The 14,457-nt window shown below is 39.9% G+C and overlaps 1 protein-coding gene across 5 annotated transcripts in view; it reads right to left on the bottom strand.

Moving 5' to 3' along the window:
* The window catches only part of IWS1 (interacts with SUPT6H, CTD assembly factor 1), a 48,325-nt gene extending 37,782 nt beyond the window's left edge, over positions 1 to 10,543 (bottom strand). For 3 of the 5 annotated variants that reach the window (XM_060106702.1, XM_060106704.1, XM_060106705.1), the window contains exons 1-2: positions 10,240 to 10,543; positions 8,088 to 8,206 (exon numbers count right to left, since the gene is read on the bottom strand). In XM_060106702.1, coding sequence (XP_059962685.1) covers positions 8,088 to 8,206; positions 10,240 to 10,273 — 153 coding nt within the window. In that variant the 5' untranslated portion in view covers positions 10,274 to 10,543. The remainder of the gene's footprint in view (positions 1 to 8,087; positions 8,207 to 10,239) is intronic. The other 2 variants (XM_060106703.1, XM_060106706.1) reach the window with 1 other exon arrangement.
* Positions 10,544 to 14,457: the final 3,914 nt, after the last annotated feature.

Below are 14,457 nucleotides of genomic sequence, written 5' to 3'. Positions count from 1 at the left end.
AGAATTTGTCAAGCAGACCCACCATACAAGAACTGCTAAAGGAAGTTCTTCAGGCTGAAAGCAAGTGACCTCAGTGAATCCACATGAAAAAACAATAAGCACCAGTAAAGGTAACTGTGTAATTATGAAAGACAGTATAAATGCATATTTTCTACTTTCTTAATTTAACTGATTTATATAACAGTTGCATAAAGTAATATGAATATACTGTATCGCTGGACCTGTAATACATAAGACCAATGACAGTACAAAGAAGGTGGGTGGGAACAAACCTGTATTACACTAAGGAAATTACTTCTATAACAGTGCATTGTTGGATTTTAGCATTAATAAATATAATATGTATAACAATAATATTACAAAAAGAGAAAAAGAATAGAGCTACATAGCACTAACCTTACTATATACCATTGGAATTAAGCTACCGTAAATCTGAAGCTGATTCTGATTAATATATGTGGTAAACCCTAGAGCTACCACTAAAAAAAAAAACCTCAAAACCATAGTAAAAATATTATTAAAGAAATTAAAATGCAGAGTATTAAAAATATAACTACAATAATTTGTTAACGAGTATACTAGAGAAAAAGACATAAAGCATGACATCAAAAACATAAAACGTGGGGGAGAACAAAAATGTGTAACTTTAGCACGTCCTTGAAGTTATCAGCTTAAAATAGACTGGTATAAGATATTTTACATAAGCCTCATGGTAACCCACAAAGCAAAAAAGTATACTAGATATACAAGAAAAAATTTTTTTAAGTAATCTAAGCATACCGCTAACAGAAAATCATCAAACCACAAAGGAAGAGAGCGGGGAGAAGGAAAAAAGGAATGACAAAACAGTCAGAAAACAAAGAACAAAATGGCAATAATAAGACCCTACCTATCAATATTTACTTTAAATGTAAATGGACTCAATTCTTCAACCAAAAGATAGAGTGGTTAAATGGATGGTAAAAACAAAAACAAAAACAAAAACTGAACTATATGCTGTCTACAAGAGACTCACTTCAGCTTTTAGGACACACGCAGACTGAAAAAAAAAAAGGATGGAAGAAGATATTCCATGCAAATGGAAACCAAATGAAAGCAGAGGTAGCTATATTTATAATCAGAGAAAATAGACTTTTAGCCAAAAACGATAATAAGATACAAAGAAAGTCATTATATTGTATAATGATAATAGAGTTAATCCAACAAGAGGATTTACCATTTGTAAATATTTACGCACCCAACATCAGAGCACCTAAATGTTAACAGACCTGAAGGAAGAAATAAGATATCAACACAATAATAGTAGGGAACTTCAATGCCTCACTTTCAATAATGGATAGATCATCCAGACAGAAAATCAATAAGGAAATATCGGGCTTAAACCACATGTTAGGCCGAAGGGACTGAACAGACATTTACAGAACGTTCCATCCAACAGAGCAGAGTACACATTCTTCTCAAGTGCACATGAACCATCTCCAGTACAGATCATACGTTAGGCCACAAAGTCAGTCCTAATAAATTTAAGAAGTTTGAAATCATACCAAACATCTTTTCCGACCACAATGGTATGAAAGTAGAAATGAGTATGAGTACGAGAAGTACGAGAAGAAAACTGAAAATTGCACAAACATATGGAGATCAAACATCATGTTGCTAAACAACCAACGAGTCAAAGAAGAATTCAAAAAATATCTTGAGACAAATGAAAATGGAAATATTGATATAACATACCAAAACTTATGGAATACAGCAAAGCAGTTCTAAGAGGGAAGCTTACAGCAATAAATGCCTACATTAAAAAAAAAAGAAATATCTCAAATAACAACTTTACACCCCAAGGAACTAGAGAAAAGAAACTAAGCCCAAAATTATTAGAAGAAAAATAATAACAAAAATCAGAGCAGAAATAAATGAAATAGAGACTAAAAAGACAATAGAAAGGTCAATAAAATTAAGAACTGTTTTTTACAAAAGTTAAACAAATAGACAAACCTTTAGCTGGACTTACCAAGAAAAAAAAGACAACGGAAAGAAATAAAACTATAAAGGAAAGAGGAGACATTACAATTGATACCACACAAATACAGAGGATCATAAAAACTAAGAACTGTATGCTGAGAAAGTGGACAATCTATAAGAAATGGATAAGTTCCTAGAAACATACGCACTACTAAGATTGAATCATGAAGAAACAGAAAATCTAAATAGACTGATTACTGTGAAGACATGGAATCAGTAATCAAAAACCGCCCAACATAGAAAAGTTCAGGACCAGATGGCTTTACTGGTGAATTCCACCAAACATTTAAAGAAGAATTAATACCAGTCCTTCTCAAAGAGTGCCAAAAAATTGAAGAGGAGGGAGCACTTCCAAACTCATTTCATGAAGCCGGCATTACCCTGATACCAAAATCAGACATGGACACAAGAAAAGAAAATTACAGGCCAATATCCTTGATGAACATAGATGCAAAAATCCTCGACAAATTATTAACAAACCAAATTCAGCAATACATTAAAAGAATCATACACCATGGTCAATCGGATTTATTCCAGGGATGCAAGGATGGTTCAACATCCACAAATCAATCAATGTGATATACCATATTAACAAAATGAAAGCTAAAAATCACATGATCATCTCAACAGATGCAAAAGAAAAGTAATTCAACAGTGATTCATGACAAAAACTCTTAACAAACTGGGTAAAGAGAGAATGTATCTCAACATAATAAAGGCCATATGACAAGCCCACAGCCAACATCACACTCAATGGTGCAAAGCTGTAAGCTTTTCCTCTAAGATCAGGAACAAGACAAGAATGCCCACTCTCACCACTTTTATAACCACACAGTATTGGAAGGCTTAGCAATTAGGCAAGAAAAAGAAAAGGCGTCCAAATCAGAAAGGAAGATGTAACATGGTCTTTATTTGCAGATGACATAATATATAGAGAAAACCCTAAAGACTCCACCAGAAAACTGAGAGAACTAATCAATGAATTCAGTAAAGTTGCAGGATACAAATCAATATACAAAAATCTGTTGCACTTCTTTACACTAACAATGAACTATAAAAAGAAATTAAGAAAACAATCCTATTTATAATTGCATCAAAAAGAATAAAAGAATCTAGGAATAAATTTAACAGAGAGTACACTGAAAACTGTAAGACACTGATAAAAAAAATTGAAGACACAAATAAAAAGAAAGCTATTATGTGCTTATGGATTAGAAAAATTGATATTGTTAAAATGACCATACTACCCAAAGCAATCTATAGATTTAATGCAATCCATTTCAAAATTATGACTTTTTCAAAAAACTAGAATAAATAATCCTAAAATCTCTATGGAACCACAGAAGATACTCAAAAGCCAAAACAATCTTGAGAAAGAACAAAGCCAGAGGCATCATATGCCCGGATCTCAAACTATATTACGAAGCTACAGTAGTCAAAACAGTGTTAACACTGGCAGAGAAAACAAACACATAGATCGACAGAACAGAATAGAGAGTCCAGAAACAAACCCATGCATATATGGTCAAATGATCTACAACAAAGGAGCCAAGAATATACAATGAGAAAGAATAGTCTCTTCAATAAATGGTGTTGGGAAAAGTGGACAGCTACATGAAAAAGAATCAAACTGGATTACTTTCACACCATATACAACAGTATACTCAAAATGGGTTAAAAACTTAAATGTAAGACCCAAAACCATAAAACTCCTAGAAGAAAACATATGCAGTGCACTCTTTGACACTGGTCTTAGCAATGTTTTTTTGGATATGTCTCCTCAGGAAAGGGAAACAAAAGCTAAAGTAAACAAAGGAACTATATATCAAACTAAAAGTTTGCATAGCAGCTCAACATTAAAAAAATAAATAACCCAATAACAAAATGGGCAGAGGATCTGAACAGACATTTGGCCAAAGAGGTCATACAGGTGGCCAACAGACACATGAAAAGATCAATCATCATCAGGGAAATGCACATCAAAGCTACAAAATCACCTCACACCGGCTCTTATCAAAAAGACAAGAAATAACAAGTGTTGGGGAGGATGGGGAGGAAAGGGAACACTTGTGCACTGTTGGTGGGAATGTAAACTGATGCAGCAAATGTGAAAAACAGGAGCAGCAACTTAAATGTCCATCAATTGACAAATGGATAAATAAAACGTGGTATATCCAAAGAATGGAATATTACTGATCACAAAAAGGAATGAAGTACTGATACATGTTACAACTTGGATAAACACTGAAAGCATTAGTGAAAGTGAAAGAAGCCAGTCACAAAAGACCACATGTTATATAATTCCATTCATATGAAATGTCCAGAACAAGGAGGGGTTGGGGGGTGGGGGTGATAAGGAGGTAACAGCTAAAGGGTTTCTTTTCAATGTGATGAAAATATTCTAAAATTGACTATGGTGATGGCTGTACTACTGTGAATACACTAAAGACCCCTGAATTGCATACTTTAAAATGGGTGAATTGTATGGTATGTAAATTTATCTCAACAAAGATATCTGAAAAAAAAAAGGTGATTTTTTAAACGTCAAATTTGACACAAAAATCCATGATGAACAAAATATCAGAATTTAAATACTAGCATACATACGACTAAGTTTTCCTTTTGCTTCAGGCTCCAATATGGACCAGTAAAGCACTGTTACTGATCCTGACTTTTGAGTTAAGTTTTAAAATATTATCTTGATCTTTTTTAACAGTTTCCTCAGAGATCTGAAGAAACACATGCAAAATGAGTACTATACATAAAATGAATTAAAAAACAAACCACAACTAGCCTGAACTCCAAAATGCAAACGGGAAAAGCATTATTTGGAAAAATCATGCTGTGAGTACCATCTTGCAGCAGGCAAAACAATGCCCCCACAAAAGATGTCCACATCCTAATCCCCAGAACGTGTAAATATGCAAAAGGGATGTGCAGATGTAATTAAGGATAGGAAGATTACCCTGGATTATTTGAGTAGGCCCAGTATAATTACAAAGGGTCCTTATGGGAGGGAGGCAGGAAGGTCAGAGTAAGAGACAGACATGTGAGGACACAAGCAAAGGGTCTGAGAGATTTAAAACCGCTACCGTTCTAGCTTTGAAGATGGAGGAAGAAGCCATATGCCAATGAGTGCAAGTGGCCTGTAGAGCTAGAGAAGGCAAGAGAGCAGATTCTCCCTTAGAGAAGGAACACAACCCTGGTGCCACCTTGATTTTAACCCAGTGAGACCCACTTTGACTTCTGACGTCCAGAATTGTAAGAAACAAATCTCTGTTTTTTTAAGCCACTAAATTTGTATCAGGTTGCTATGGCAGCAATAGGAAACTAATACACATCTTTTAAGTTTGGGGGCTATAACCTGCACTGCTCCATGTAATATGACTGTACTCTTTCAAGGGTACAATTGGCACTCAAACCACTAGAAGTTTAGCAAATGAGGATAACCCTCCTGGAGGGGAAAATCTACGAAAAGCACAAAAATATGTTCATGGCAGACTTCATTTATAATAGCTAAACTGTCTAAATGTTAATAATCAGGAAACTGTTGAATAATAGTCCATCCATATTATGAAATATTTTGCAACCATTAAAAATTACACTTAGTGGAGGCTTCCCTGGTGGGGCAGTGGTTGAGAGTCTGCCTGCCGATGCAGGGTACATGGATTCGTGCCCTGGTCCGGGAAGATCCCACATGTCGCGGAGCGGCTGGGCCCATGAGCCATGGCCACTGAGCCTGTGCATCCGGAGCCTGTGCTCCGCAACGGGAGAGGCCACAACAGTGAGAGGCCCGCGTACCGCAGGAAAAAAAAAAAAAATTACACTTGGTGGGAATCTTTAACGACATGGGGAAATACTTAAGTATAATGTTAAGTGAAGAGATAAAAATGTTATATTGATACGTAACATATATAGTAAAAACACAAGTAACTTAAAACGTATACATACGTTCTATATAAGGAGAATAAAAATGCAGGAGAAATAATGTAAAAAAGTTAATAGTCATTTCTGTGACAGGAGTATGCTGACTTCAATTTTCTTCTTTAAACTTTTATATGATTTCCAAATTTTCAACATGCACATTTATTTATTTAGAACCCACCTCATTAAACAAAGTAGTTGAAAAAAAGAAAGTCAACACTACATTTATACATTTATAACTGAAGCATGAAGCCATCAGTCAATCTCCTGATGCTGTTTTCCAAAATGTAAAGTTAAGATATTATACACTGGGCTTCCCTGGTGGTGCAGTGGTTGAGAGTCCGCCTGCCGGTGCAGGGGACACGGGTTCGTGCCCCAGTCCGGGAGGATCCCACGTGCCGCGGAGCGGCTGGGCCCGTGAGCCATGGTCGCTGAGCCTGCGCGTCTGGAGCCTGCGCGTCTGGAGCCTGTGCTCCACAACGGAGACGCCACAGCAGTGAGAGGCCTGCATGCGGCAAAAAAAATAAATAAATAAAAATTTAAAAAATAAAAATAAAAAAATAAAAAGTCTGATTGTAAAAAAAAAAAAGATATTATACACTAAATAAACTGTAACAATGTTTATGTTATCAAATAATTGCTACCTATCAATTACATATTAATTAGAATTTAGTCTTAATGCTTAAGAGTACACCAAACACTGAACGACGTCAAAATACCTAAAAGATAAGCCTTCCTCTCACTTCTGATCTCACCTGCCCCCTACTTATTCTAGCCACAACGGCTCCCACCTTAGATCTTTGTTAGGAATGTCCATCCCCTACATAGACACGTGCTATTCCTTCACCTCCTTCCACGTCTTGATTCAAATGTCACTTTCTCAATAAGGCCTATGCGTACCTCCCTATTTAACACCAAAGCCTGCCCTCCACCTTGGCACCCTTCACTCTGTTCAAACTTTCCTCTCTCCACCGCATTTATCACCTCCTAACAAACTACAATTTTTAAAAAGAAGTGTGTAGGGCTTCCCTGGTGGCTCAGTGGTTAAGGATCTGCCTGCCAATACAGGGGACACGGATTTGGCCCTGGTCTGGGAAGATCCCACATGTCGCAGAGCAACTAAGCCCATGCGCCACAACTACTGAGCCTGCACTCTAGAGCCCACAAACCACAACTACTGAGCCCGTGTGCCACAACTACTGAAGCCCGCACGCCTAGAGCCCGTCCTCCGCAACAAGAGAAGCCACTGCAATGAGAAGCCCGCGCACCGCAACAAAGAGTAGCCCCCGTTCGTCGCAACTAGAGAAAGCCCGTGTGCAACAACAAAGACCCAATGCAGCCAAAAATAAAAAAAAATTTTTTTTTTTAAAGTGCATGTTTAATGTCTTTCTCCCCCTGCTGGAAAATAAATCCAAGGAGAGGATTTTTGTGGCAGTGGGACCTCATTTAGTCACTCAAAAGAGCCTGACACATAGCAGGTGCTCAAAAAATATTTGTTGGATATATGAATATACTAGTGATATGTCAAAGGACAGAGTCAATAATACAGTCTCTAACAACTGCATCTACTACTTAAAATTGGACAATTTTCTGTGCATGTGTAGTCAAGCAAAATATGGTATACTGGCCATCTTTATCATTCCTACGTTTCAGTTTGTGTTTACCAAAAACTTACAGCTGAATTATTGAAAAAGTCCCAATTTTACTTTGTTAACATTGTGCAGAACAGACTGTATAACCAAGGAAGCAAATTAAAATCATATAAATTTAATATGTGATACCACCATAACTTTCTATTTCAATTGATGTTTCTTCAGATTGCAAATCCGCATTGCCCCACTAAGACATTCTGGGAATGGGGAAGCCTAGTCAAATATCAAAGGCCTGGCCTAGTTTCTGAATCAATAAGCACAGTTGAAACTGCCTAATATCCAAAATGGGACTCAATCAATACTTATTTCCCTGTGATTTCATAAGTAACCAGACTATCCCTATTTATTTACTTTTAAAGCAGTTCTCTATCATTTTTGAAGGGTTTGAAGCCTAGACCCTAAGAAAGGGTCTCTACAACTCCTAAATAAAACAGGTCTCATAGAATATGCAAGGGAAAAGCCTCCCCAAAGATGTTGTTTAGCCAATACCTCTGAATGACGTTCTACACTTCCAGTGTCTGATCCAGAGTGCTGCTCATTTACATCATCCTCAACGTCTGACCCTGAATCCCGTTCATCCTGTACTGGGGTAGCGCCACCATCATCTGCTTAAAAATAAAACAAAAACCCACTTAAAGTGTAAGATGGATGACATCTACAACCAAAATGAACACAATGAATCAAGAACAATGTAAGAGCAAGAACAAGTGTAAGAGCACTGATGAAGCATAACTAATGATGCTAATTTGTGAATAAGACAATACTTACATAAATACCAACAATCATAACTTGTATTGTTGACACGTGGCAGCGAGAATATATCATTAAAGGAATATGAAGCTTAATAAACATCACTAAGGACCAAGTCAACAAACTAATAGTGTGCACTTTATTTCAACTTTATGTTAAAATAACTGAGTCGATTTTCTCCATAGCACTTACTTACCACCTTCTGATGTACTACATGACTTTCCAAGTTAGTGTTGTTTAATGTGCTTCTCTCCTCGCTTGAATGAAAGGGCCAAAAGAACAGGGATTTTTGGTTCACTGCTGAATCCCTGGAGCCCAGAAAACTGTCTGGTACAGTATTTATGAATGAAGAGCACAAGGAACTCCAGTCCAGAAATAGTGTAAACTCCTTAAAGTAAAGCATATACTACTATACTATTATAAAACTAATTGCTACCTATCTTTAACCAATACTTTAAAAATACAAAGTAAAATTGTACTGAGAGGAATTTAGGGTTGTTGGAGAATATGGGAAGCCTTGGTTAGGAGTTTACTAAAAATAAATAAATTTTTAAAAATGAAGCACTCAACTACAGGAAAATCAAAAAAATGTGTAAGAATGAAATCAGTATCATACTAATGAGCTTCTCTACTTAGCTAAGGAGTAAAGAATATATATATTTAATATTTAATATTCTTATTATATAGTCATAATAAAAAATTCTGAAGTGTAACGAAAACTTATGCTTCAATGGTTAGAATATGGGGGAAAGAGGGCACAGAAGAGGCTAAGACCCTGTCCTAGCATAATAGGAAGTCGTTACACAATGCTTAAAAATGATGCAACGAGATAGCATAAATTAGGAATACAAGGATGAACGTCAAAAAATGGCAAAAAAAATGAAAAGTCAGGAAATTGCTCACTTTTCATGTCTTTCAGCACGTTATATACACATATTACATATGATTACTTATTTAAAAGTAATTTAAAAACAAATGAACTGACAACTATTTTGAAATCATCAGGAAATCATTTAAAGCAAAACAGCAGTATGTGTTTGGAAACGTGTTTGCAGTCACTACTATTCGCCGTCACATAATAATCGAAGTGAACTCAAAACACAACGGAGTAATTAACGCTTAGAAAATTATTTAAGCCCTTTTGATAGAGAATACTCAATGGAACTAGGACACAATAGGAAAGCAAAAGTAACATTTTTATTCCCCACGAGGTTCTGCCTTATTCGTCTTTGGATTTCCGGTGGCTAGCACGGTGTTAGCAGAGGGGGGCCCCGTGTTTACAGACTAAACAGGAAAAGAAAGGAGAACTTCAGTGAGGAGAAAGGGGAAAGATCTCAAGGTGAAGGAAAGGTACAAAAATCGCTAGTAAGCCCCAGAGGAACACGCCTTATTCTAAAATATGTATACAACTCAAATACGGGTCCTACGTGTTCTTTAATGGGAGAAACTAGTTTGCAGGCGAGATCAAACTACTCCCAACTCCTAGTGAAAAGTCTACATAAGATCCTGCAACCCCACTGAACAGCTAACTCCCTCGGATTCTCGAAAATCACTCTCCTGAAAAAAATCCCCCATCCGTAGACCTTCCCTCGTACTTTGCACACAGTAAGTTTGATGTATGGAAGTGGCTCTCTATTGCAGCAACGTCCTTCGCCGATTCAGAAGATAGCTGTCCCTCTAGAATCCCCTCTCCGAGGTTCTAACTTCGGGGGCCGCAGTCCGTCGGCGGGCTCTCATCGCTCAGCCTCACTCCACGTTAGACCCAGTCGGCGGAGGGAAAGTCTCCGGGGCATCCCTCCCCTCCCCATCCCTCCCCCGCGGGAGTGCGAGGCCAAGCCAGGCCAAGTGACCGCTCCGCCCCCCAGCCCTGTCCCCTAGGTCCGGGCCCCACCTGACTGGTCGCCGCTGTAATATTCCGAGTCCATGGCAGGCGGCTCTCGGCGGGGAGTGTCTGCGCCCCGCGCCGCCCCCGTCACCTTCCCGGCGCTGTGACCACCGACGGCGCGGCCCGGTGCTCAGAGGCTCCCGCCCGATTAGAGGCCTTGGAGGCTGCGGAGAGTAAGGCAGCAACAGCTGCAGACGCGAACACTTCGACCTAGAAAGCCCGGGCAGACGAGGCCGTACCCGGAAGGCTGGCAAGGTGTGTGGGTCACCGAACTACTTCCCAGAAGCACCTCTAGGGCCAAAATGGCGCCTGCCCACGACCCTCAAAAGAATTCAGTGCGCAGGCGCCATCACCTGTCATCCGGCCAATGAGAAGGCGCAACGGTAATGACGCCCGACACGACCGGAAGGGAGACTCCTGGGAAAATTGAGCGGGAGCTGCGGCTGCGGTTAAAACCTTCCCTTGGAGGAACCTGGTCCGTTCCCCATGGAGATGATAATGTTACTGTATGGGTTCTCCGTCCGCGCCTTGTTTGAGGACCTTCTAATTTACTCTTCGGAAAAATGAAGACCCGCTAAAATTAAATTTTCCATCATACGGAAATTAACTGTCGTTCCCATCATGCAGCGAGGCGCTTGATTCCCGCCCTTAGTACGGGGAGGAAGTGGCGCATTGCCCTCTGGGACTTGTAGTTCAAAACCTGGCGAGGTACGCTGAGCTACCAAGTGGCGTGATCAAAAGGGCCTCTTTTCAAGGCATTTTTCTTCCTTTCTCTTTAAAAATAACGACTTAAATTTCATCTTAAAAAGCCATTTGGTCAACAATACGAAGTACAGGTTTTTGCTTCCAGAAGAGTCCCCCCTAATGAAATCTTGAGGAAGTCACACTGTTGAACTTTACTTGAGCACTATATGCCCCCTGGAAACAACAGTGGTTAGAAACTTCCTGACCTGTCAGTGTTCCCAGAACGGCTCACTGTAAAGAACTATCCTTGTCCCTATCTCTTAGGTAAAACTCACTCTCCACCCTTTTTCATGAGTCCTGTAAGACTTACAGAAGACCCCCTTGTTTACCCGTGACAAGGCCAAAGACCTTTCCCCATTTTTCTGAACCTGCTTGTAAGGGCGGACTCGGATCCTCAAACTTCCTGTTCAAATCTTTGCCCTCTAAAACGAGCTAGATACGGAGATAAATATTTTCTGTTCACTTGACTGACTGAAACTTCTGATTGCAAATCAATCCCGACTATAAATCATCCCACCTTCCCCCCTATGAAAGCCTAAGAGAAAACCACACAACCTAGACATTCTGATCTTCATATCTGGTGTGCTCTCCCTATTGCAATACCCCAAATAAAGTCTATTTCCTTGCTTCTTTGTTTTTCTCTTAAATAAAAAGGGCAATGTCACTACCTTTGGATTGGAGGAGGGCCAGAGGAGGTATAAGCAAATGTTCCCCAGCAGGTATAGAGTTGCAGAATTAGGGCCTTTTGTTAGTGACAAAGCATACATCTTGAACTGGATTTCTGGGCCTACCTAGCCTGCTGTAAGGCCTCATGTGGTGCCCTGAAAGGTCCATCTCCTACCTTGGAGTTGAGATATGTGAATTCCCTGATGCTAGCTTTGCTATGAATTCTCAAAATGCCTTTAAGTGATGCCACATTCCAGCTTTGATAATCCTGGAACCCTTTCAGAACCCAGTTCTAGGCTCCAGAGAAGGATATGAAAAGAGAAGGAAGAGAGAGGGATGGTTTCTCTGGAAATTGTCATTTTCTGGCAAGAGAGTTCATGGACATTCTTTCCCCTGCATAGTGGAAACCAGCTTTGAAATCCAAGTCTGCCCCTTCAGCTGTAAGAATGACATCTTCTCAGGCTGTTGTGAGAATTATAAGAGAAAGGAATTAATGGTGCCCGGAACCAAAATGCAAATTTAAAATATTCATTTCCTTCCATTTAATAGAAGAGGCCCCAGGATCTAAGCTCTTTTCTAAAGAGAGTGGGTGAGATTGTACCTGTGTAATAAGGCAAGGTGAAGAGGGCAGAAGTCCAGGAAGAGATTACATGGAAGGGAACCCAGTGCAAATCCTGCGAATAAAGATCTTGTAATTTCACCAAAGGTACAAGACCAATAGCCGTGATTCTAACTGTCCTGGCGGTTTGGAGAATGGAGAGATAGAAGTGGAGTGAACACACAGTACTGTGCGGAGCCCCAGAAGGCTGTAAGGAAGTGTCAGATCTATTTTTTGTACTCAAGAAGCCATTAACTTAGTGAGACAGGACAAACTTTTTGAAATAAACATAGAGTCTTAGTTAAAGCATTGTGCTTATAAATGCAAACACAGCTCCAGGAAAGTTTTCCAGAGTCCCTTTTCACCAGCTAGCTGTCTTTCAGAGCCCCCGGTGGAGAAATCCTGGAGCAGCACAGATGTGCTTTTCTGAGTCTTGGCTGCCTTGCATCGTGGAGACCACCATGTCTCCAATTCTCATTCCTCTCTCCAGTCCCAGCACAGCTGGTCCATGCTGGTGGTGGTAGAGAGGCTCTCAGCGGGGGAGGCTGTTTTTCCCACCAAGGATACTAAGGACAGAGAAGAGAGGAAGGGAGAAGTGAGCTTGCAGCCATTTAGAACTCTCTTTCCCTTGGCTGATAACCCAGAGATATGTAAGATTTATCTGGGGCTTCCCTGGTGGCACAGTGGTTGGGAGTCCGCCTGCCGATGCAGGCGACACGGGTTCGTGACCTGGTCCGGGAGGATCCCACATACCGCGGAGCAGCTGGGCCCGTGAGCCGTGGCCGCTGGGCCTGCGCGTCCGGAGCCTGTGCTTTGCAGCGGGAGGGGCCACAGCAGTGAGAGGCCCGCGTACTGCAAAAAAAAAAAAAAAAAAAAAAGATTTATCTGGCCAGCCTTTTGAGACACTGTAACTTGATGAACATGTCTGGGAGTGAAATGTTACACAATATAAAGAACAGCCTGGCACTGGCAGAGCTTCATACTGGGGGCTCAGAGATCTGGGTTCTGGGTCAAGCTCTCAGCTTATTGTGTCAAATGAGGGAGTTGAATCAGAGGATTTCAAGGCCCTTTAATTTCATTATTCTATGTCAGAGAAGCCAGGTCTCCAAGTCTGACCTGCCTTCTTGTGCTTGAGCCACTAGAGGGCCCTGCCGGTGAAGAAATGAAAGAAACAAGTGCGTTCTAAGCCTGCTCTCCAGGTCAGCGCACTGTTCTCACACCCCAGCCTCATGACTCACTAGGACACATGCAAGATGCGTCCTGCCAAGTCGTTTGTAATACTGAAAAGTGGGACTCACTTGAAAGCCCATTAATAGTGGTTAATGAATCACTAAACATCAGTACCATGGCACTGCACACCGCCACTAATACAGTTGAATTGAGTCTTTAGCTCTCACATGGAAGAATCTCCACAATATATGAAGTGAACGAAACAGTCATAGAATACTATAAATGGTATAGCATTATTTATGTGAACAACCAAAACAGCAAACAAAAACCCAACCTAAGAATTCCTTCATAAAAATAGAGGGAAAAGAACTTTCCAACAAAGATTGAAAGCTAAAAGCCATAAAAGGCTGAAAATTTTGACTAAACATAAAAACTTTAAAAAATAATAAAATAAGTGTAAAAACATATGCGTGGCAAAATCAACACACCGTTATCAAAACCAAAAGATAAATGATTCGGAAGTTTAAAAAAAATTTTTTTTCAACTCATATCATAGACCAAAGGGCTAATCTCCCTAATGAATATAGAGCCCCTAGAAATCAATAAGACTAATAACTCAATAGAAAAATGGGCAAAGGATATGACTATTCACAAAAGAGAAAAACATTTTTATAAGGAACAAGGTTTTTTAAAATAAATTTATTTATTCCTTTATTTATTTTTGGCTGTGTTGGGTCTTCGTTGCTGCGCGTGGGCTTTCTCTAGTTGCAGCTAGCGGGGGCTACTTTTCGTTATGCTGCACCGGCTTCTCATTGCGGTGGCTTCTCTTGTTGCGGAGCACAGGCTCTAAGCACATGGGCTTCAGTAGTTGTGGCTCGCGGGCTCAGTAGTTGTGGTGCATGGGTTTTGTTGCTCTGCAGCATGTGGGATCTTCCCGGACCAGGGATCAATCCCGTGTCCCCTGCGTTGGCAGTTGGATTCTTAACCACTGTGCCACCAGGGAAGTCCCGAGAAAATCTTAATGGCTTTAAGATGCATGAAAATAT

This window comes from Mesoplodon densirostris, chromosome 8, assembly GCF_025265405.1.
Source record: "Mesoplodon densirostris isolate mMesDen1 chromosome 8, mMesDen1 primary haplotype, whole genome shotgun sequence".
NCBI lineage: Eukaryota > Metazoa > Chordata > Mammalia > Artiodactyla > Ziphiidae > Mesoplodon > Mesoplodon densirostris.
Note: the sequence above shows the minus strand (reverse complement) of the source record. Positions and strands in the feature narration are given on the sequence as shown.